General features: G+C 40.9%; 1 protein-coding gene across 2 annotated transcripts; it reads right to left on the bottom strand.

The window, feature by feature from the left end:
- Nucleotides 1-313: 313 nt before the first annotated feature.
- LOC103704554 (G-box-binding factor 1-like) lies at nucleotides 314-6,672 on the bottom strand. 2 transcript variants are annotated; one of them, XM_008787905.5, is made up of 9 exons: nucleotides 5,818-6,672; nucleotides 5,659-5,745; nucleotides 5,407-5,534; nucleotides 5,232-5,289; nucleotides 4,822-4,870; nucleotides 4,465-4,739; nucleotides 4,166-4,243; nucleotides 1,500-1,625; nucleotides 314-1,012 (listed from the first exon to the last, which is right to left on the bottom strand). In XM_008787905.5, the coding sequence occupies exons 1-9, from the start codon at nucleotides 6,109-6,111 to the stop codon at nucleotides 836-838; spliced, it is 1,272 nt and encodes a 423-aa protein (XP_008786127.4). In that variant the 5' UTR covers nucleotides 6,112-6,672; the 3' UTR covers nucleotides 314-835. The 2 variants fall into 2 exon arrangements, with proteins under 2 accessions (XP_008786127.4, XP_088560030.2); XM_088703904.2 differs by having other exon boundaries at nucleotides 4,166-4,246; nucleotides 5,818-6,577.
- Nucleotides 6,673-6,964: the final 292 nt, after the last annotated feature.

Raw genomic sequence — 6,964 nt, forward strand, 5'->3', positions numbered from 1 at the left:
TTCCAATAATGGTGGTGTTATTCTGAAATGAATCAAGATGGTGCTTTCGCCAAGTTTTTTGATGCCTTAAAATTGATTCTTAAGGAGATTGGATTTTGATCTAAGCATGCATCTTTTGGAGCCATTTTAGCCCCATGATTACAGTTTTCTTCCAGAAACGGCAAGTTCATCGGCACGAAGACAAGCTATCAGGCTTGATCTACTTGGAGGACCCAATTATGCTTTCACTACATTAACGGTAGGGGGAAGGCAAGAGATTGTTTCCCAACTACAACATGAGAAATCTTCCTGAGATAGGCGAGCTGGAAGTAAATTACAGCACAATCCCATAAAGACATGCATCTCACTTTATAAAAGTTGAAAGAAAAACTACACACTTTCAGGCAGTCACCAAGTTTTTGTACCAGAGGCATGGGATTGATGCCGACATGAGAGCAATTTCTCTCTCTTTTGTCAGAATTAGCAAACTTCTCTTTGGCAAGAAGTCATAATCGACGAACTTGTTAGCAAAAAAAAGAAAAAACAAAGAAAGAAAGAAGATGGTAAAGAAGGGGAAGGGGGGAAGAAAAATAATCTGGAGCAACGAAAAAATTGCTACATCAATCCGTAAACCCCTCCCTTTTCCCAGCGTAATCTTCAATGACCTATAATCTCCAAAAAAACTCAAAAGCTCTTCAGAATCTGTTCCACGTACACTGGCAGCTCTGCAGAATCTGTTCCACGTATACTGGCAGCTTTACGTACCCTCTTCACGGGCAAAAAAGAGTCAAGGCTCCTAGAATGATGGTTGAGGAATAAAAAGGTTTAAATTCACCTCGACGTTGATTCAGGATTATCAAATGCCAGAATAGAACTTCCCATTGTTCCGATTGGAATCAACTTGACTTTTATGAACATGGTCACTGCCGTCACCACCAACTGATGGCACTGCTGATGACTCAGCTGCTGATGACTCAACCTTGCAGCCTAAAGCAGAAGCTACACCAGCCCCAAAGAAGCGAGTCAAGCCTGCCTGTTGCAGTAAATACGTTTAGTTTGATCGAATTATTTTTTAAAAGCAGTAGAAATTCTGTTAACATAACGAAGAGAGTTGAAGGACAAGAGATTGGATCTTTCCAACACAAGCACCATAACAAGGGAATAAGGACAAACATGGCCACTTAGAAGTAAGATGATGCATGGCTTTCGAAAGAAGAATTGTTGTGGGACAGCTTTGTTGGAAGGAGTAGCTGATTTGAAAGTTAAGGGTGACCAGCATGCCAATAGTGAACAACATTTAGAAAGGATGCAGAGACATTACGAGAATTTTTCCGACGACGTTAAGGTTAAATTTCAATTATTCACAACAGTTAATGGTACAGCATTATTAGAGCATGATAATACTTCTGCAGACTTGATGAATTCTTTCAAATAGATAATGGTTTAATGATAAATGAAAATAATAATCAAGGCTGACATCGAAAAGGTAAAAGAAGAGAAAAAAGAGAAGTATAGCTCACCTCTAATGACTCATTTTCTGCCTTCAGATCCCTGCAAAATTTCTTGAGATTTTCAACCTCTAAAGTTAGTGCACTATTCTCACCGTTCAGTTCATCCACCTTCCTTGCCAACTCCTCACATTCTTGCTGGCATCAGTGAAGAGAGAGACAATTAGGCTCCAGCAACTCCAGTTAATGAATAATAGAAAAGAAAAAAAAATAAATGAGTATGAGACTTCCAAGGTGCCATCAAGACCAAAGATACAAGTCTTGATATTACAAGCACAAACTTTTACTTACAAGATAAGCAACTAATATAAAGGAAACTGACAAAAAGGAACAGCAGGAATTTTCTTATTGTAGTCATACACCCAGCTTCCAGGAGTCATCATGAAGAAGGACCAACACTAATTAGCTTAGGAAAATAATAACATTCCACACTGATAGCATAATTGATGAGGAGCCATTTACAGCATATCACGAAGAACTCTAGGGGTACAAAAAAAAAACGAACAAAAAGACTAGTTCTAAACTTGTAACATAACCATAGTCATAATCAACAAGCGTTACCGATACTATGGTCAGCTTTGTGATACTCTCTTCGCCCTTTGCCTGTTCGTTCTATTAGGAGCTGCATTCATCATCATTGCCAGATTTCTGATTTCTTCCTTGTCATGTTAAATTCTTGCATCCTCTTTCCTGATCCTTTGACATGAATAAAAGCCGGTCATCTTAGTAAGGCGTTCTTCAATCTTCATTGCACACTATTCCAGCACATGTGATGGATATGCACATGCATCGCACATGGTTAGTGGACAGCTCTGATTCCATCGAAAAGGGCTCATGGGAAGCCAAGCACCATGTGTAGGCAGGGGGGATTGGGCAGTGGGGCTCAAGCATGCAGGGGAAGGTGCCCTTTTCTTTTTTCGGGCAACAGATGCGCATGCAAAACCAGAAATTTTGATAGAACCTTTTTTTGGGAAATGTGAGGCTTTGGGCTTTGGAGGTGTCTTAGGTGTTCTAAGCCTATCCCATTATATATAGTAGAGATGACCACATATTATGAACCAACTGACCGCACTGTATCCAAATCCTGCACTTTCAAAACAAACTTGTTCTTCGCGTATCCTTAAAGGTTTCATCATAGATCCAACTTAGCAATCCAATCTTGGGTGGGTAGGCTGGGGCATATGAAGGAAGATACCCTTTTCTTTTTCTGAGCAACAAGTGTACATTGCAAAAATGGATATTTTGATATACAGATCTCTCTCTCTCTCTCTCTCTCTCTCTCTCTCTCTCTCTCTGGGGAGGCGGCACGTGAAGCTTCAGACTATGGAGCTGTGTAAGGAAGCCTTTCCTGGTACATATAGTAGAGATGACCATGTCTTGTGAATCGTTCCACCACTTTGTATCCAATTAGTGCAATTCATGCACTTTCAAAATGTACTGGTTCTTGGCATATCCTTCAAGGTTTCACCACATATCCAACTCAACAATCTCATCTCTAAGGATATTACACCATTGAGCCTTTTTATACTGTAATGTGATAGATCATCTTTTATTTTGAGGTAGGCCCTTGAGCTCGAGGCTTCCATCTTTCTGCTAACTTTCCACACAAGACTTAGTATGCATGCATTCTTTGAGATTATCCAATACCATTTTTCAATTTTTGACCTTATAAATTGTCATCCGATTCTATTGGTAACTTAATATTTTTTCATCAATTATCTTCAAGATTTCAATATTTGCTTGCCTTGCATGAAGATAAATGTATTCTAGAAATCATTGTTACTGAACTTAATCATTGATTGATAACATTGTCCCATTAAGCTTCATAAGTGACATAGTCACACAGAATGTTGGTCGCATGACTACATGCAACTGGCATATATCACTTATTCTTACAATTGAAAGACAAAGTGCCCTTCAGCTAGCATACACCTCATTCTTAAGAGCTCATTTAGAAAAGACAATCTATTAATGAAACCGGCCTAGTTTAATATTCCAAACATTCATGCATATTATATGGTTAAGAACCTCATTTAGATTAAAGCATTCAGATGAAAACATATTTTAATGTTTCAAGAGCTCAAACCAAAAACAGAAATCAAAACATACAGTGAAAAAATCAGCCTGTTTTGAGTTAATTATATCACAGAATTAGTAGAAAACAATCTGAACACATCACTAATTGGCAAACTGGTTTTTGAATGATTTTAGCCAAAACATTTCAACTTTTGCTGACAAGTTATCTAACCAAAATGGGGCAAAATTTTGATCCTTCTTGCATGAACTTAAAGCATACAACATATTTTCTTCCTTACTGAAGCACATCACGAGAAGTATTGCCCTTGTGCATAGCCCCCCACCCCTTCCTCCTTTGTAACCTTAAGCCCCTAGTATACAACTCAGTCAAAAACTTCTAGAGCTATTCTCTCCATTTACTACCAGAAGCACTCAACATCCCAGCTATTGATGCATCTAATTTCTACATCTTTTAAAAATCATTCTCCTTGTGTTTATTGTAGATATCACTAAAAAGTGAATCATATGCTTATCTATATGTTGTTTAACCTTGCTTCTGATCAGAAAACAAGGGAAAAAATAAGTGAGCAAAAGCATTTTTTTCTTCCATTTTTGACCTTGGAAACATTTAACATGTTCAGAAGGAAGCAGGAAAACGATACCTGCTTTCGTAGCCTTGACCTCCTTGCTGACTCCCTGTTTGATTGTTTTCTTCTCTCCCTCTTCAATTCCCGTTCATCCTGCCAAGATAGGAATAATGAGTAGATAAAAATCTAAGAAACTAAACAAGGCAAAAGAGAGTACAATTGTCAAAACTTGAACAAAAAGGCACGAACATATTTTTCTAAGAAGATCAATCTGTACACATAATGAAGAAAATGAATATATATATATATATATATGTAAATAATGTGTATAAAATCCATAATTGGAGTAAGAAATCAAATCTAGCAAGTGTTACCTGTATCCGCTGCTGTTCAGTTGTGACCCCATCCCATCTCCCTGTTGCAGTTGCAATACCTGCTTTTGTAGGTCTAGCTCTAACAGGTACAGCTCCAGCATGGGAAGCATTCCATAGATCCATCCCTATATTCAAGTTAGTTGGAGGACTAGTTAGCACTATCCTCCCCGGTGCTGAAACTGGCAGTTTTGTGGCAGATCTTCCCCTACTACTGTAAGATGGTTCAGCAACAGCGCCACCATACTGGGCAGCAGTGATGGGCTGTGCAGTTTCCACTGAGCCAATCCGAGCAGATATTATGTTATTATAAATTTGAAATTTATCATGGACAATAAGCATTTCCACTACAGAACGCACCTTCTGCCATCATATTGCCATAACTTCTCTTTTTCGATGAAGATAAGTCCTGTAGATGGAAAAAAAGAATAATGATGCATCCTAAGCAAGATCGATAAGCATTTTTAATTTACAAGCCAATGACAGACAGAGTAACACCAAAGAAGCACCAAATAACACCTATGTTTCATTCGACTTAATCAGAGTAGTGGTTTAAGCTGATGTACCATGAGAGTCAAGTCGCTGTTTAATTTAAGCTATTGACTTCTGGTTCTTTAAAAATACGTGTGTTCCATGGAAGAGACCAATGCATTACTAAAATATCAACAATTACCAGGAGGTGATATGGTATGATGCAAACGAACTCTTTTGAATCTCTAACATAACAAAAAACTCCACTGGAAAACAGATAAACTCGAACCATTGCATACCCTTGGTTCGGTGTTATCATCTCTTGTATCTGATGACCCCTCGCTTCCACTGTCACCGCTGCTTAAAAAGCAAGTAACAAAGCAACTCATTATCACAACGAAGCTCTAGAACGTTGACAACCCAAAGTCAATCAAATATATTCAGTCAGTCGACTTGGTCAGAAGCAAATTTCACCTTCGGGAGGCGTTCTCCGCAGTACTCGAACTCACTTTACCGCCATCCCCTGACTTCCCTGGGGAACCCCCAGCATTCCCGGAACTTCCCTTGTTATCCGATGGCTCGGTAGTTGGGTAAGCCATGCCCTATCGAAACAACACCGCAATGCTATTGTCCTTTTTTTTTTTTTTGGTGAAAAATGCTATTGTCCTTCAAGAAACCAATTAATAGCTAAAACAGCAGCTGGGGGGCAGAGGATTCGACACTTACCACGGCCATGGAGGGGTGAGAATACAGTGCTCCATGGGAATACATCGGAGAGTACGCGATCGGGGTGCCATAAGGCGACACCAGATGCTGAAGACAAAGATCAATTCTTAGACGCAGAAATTCTTCCCGGAGAGAACTCCAGAGAACTATGCAACTCACCTGCGCTCCCCAGACAAAGGGATGGGGTGCAGCAGCAGCCGCCGCCGCCGCCGCCGCCGCTGCGGCTACAGCTCCGCTACCATAGAAAGCCTGCAGAGACGCTGCCCAGTCGGAGAACACATGCGCCGCCACTTGCGGCGGCGTTTGGGCTGGCGTCGGCGATTCTCGGGACGACGACGGAGGAGGAGGAGGAGGAGCCGCAGCCAGAGCGGGCGAGGTAGAAGCAGCCGCTTCCGTCCTAGAAGGCTTCTCAGCGGCAGCGCCTGCGGTGGTGGTCTCCTCTGCAGACCCCATCCAGAAATCTTACCTCCAACTTCTCTCTCTTCTTCTTTCCATCGTTCCCTCTTCCAACCGAACAGTACTGAAGTAGAATATCAGTGACATAACGTTGACAGAGAAAACTTTCATTAAAAAAAAAAAAACTAAATAGAAAGAAGCAAGAACAAGATTGACATGCTGCTGATGGAAAAAACAAAAAAGCAGCGAATTTTCCGCTCGGGAAGAAACCAAAAAAAAAAGGAACAGCGAGGGTTCGAGATGGGATGAGATCTCGGGAGGTGGATTAGAATTAGGGGAAGGATTCGTGGTTGACGGGATCCGAGATATATATGGAAAGAGAGAGATTAAGAGGGTGGATCTTGTCTCTCTTTCTCTTGGCTGGCTCGTCCCGCGAGATGGAGGGAGTGGGAGATCGTGTCGAGGGGCCGCTCCTCGTGGACAGCGAGAGCTAGGGTTTGGACCGACGCGGCGATCGGCGCGCTCTCCAAATGCGGGATATTTATTGGGTTGGGGGGGGAGGCGACGCGGGCCGAGGCGGGTGGGCCCACCGGCTCGAGTACGAGCACGAGCACGCGCACGGAAGTACGAGAGATTTAAGGATAAATAGGTAAGCCTAGCAGCGAGACGAATACCGTCCTCCTTCCGTTGAAAAGCGGAAAAAAGAACTTGATTCTCAAACGTTGGTGTGCCGTTTTTTTTTTTTTTTTTGAAAAAAAAATTGGCATCTAAATTTTGTTAATCAAATCTTGAATGGTATTGATGAGATCTATTTTCACAATCAAAATATATATTAGTTCATGTGGCATAATTAATTATTTTCATTGTCATATTCAAGAAAAATTTATGAAATTTCAGATCTGAACATAAA

The sequence above is a fragment of the Phoenix dactylifera genome, chromosome 9, assembly GCF_051530095.1.
Source record: "Phoenix dactylifera cultivar Ajwa chromosome 9, Ajwa_hap1_PhDact_Kaust_v1.1, whole genome shotgun sequence".
NCBI lineage: Eukaryota > Viridiplantae > Streptophyta > Magnoliopsida > Arecales > Arecaceae > Phoenix > Phoenix dactylifera.

Bases quoted from the DNA above. Each gene is read 5' to 3' on its own strand.
- LOC103704554 (XM_088703904.2), bottom strand. From the start codon at position 6,111: ATGGGGTCTGCAGAGGAGACCACCACCGCAGGCGCTGCCGCTGAGAAG. The intron at 5,746-5,817 runs GTGAGTTGCATA...CTTTGTCTTCAG, and splicing joins CCTTTGTCTGGGGAGCGCAG to CATCTGGTGTCGCCTTATGG. The intron at 5,535-5,658 runs GTAAGTGTCGAA...TTGTTTCGATAG, and splicing joins CTCACCCCTCCATGGCCGTG to GGCATGGCTTACCCAACTAC.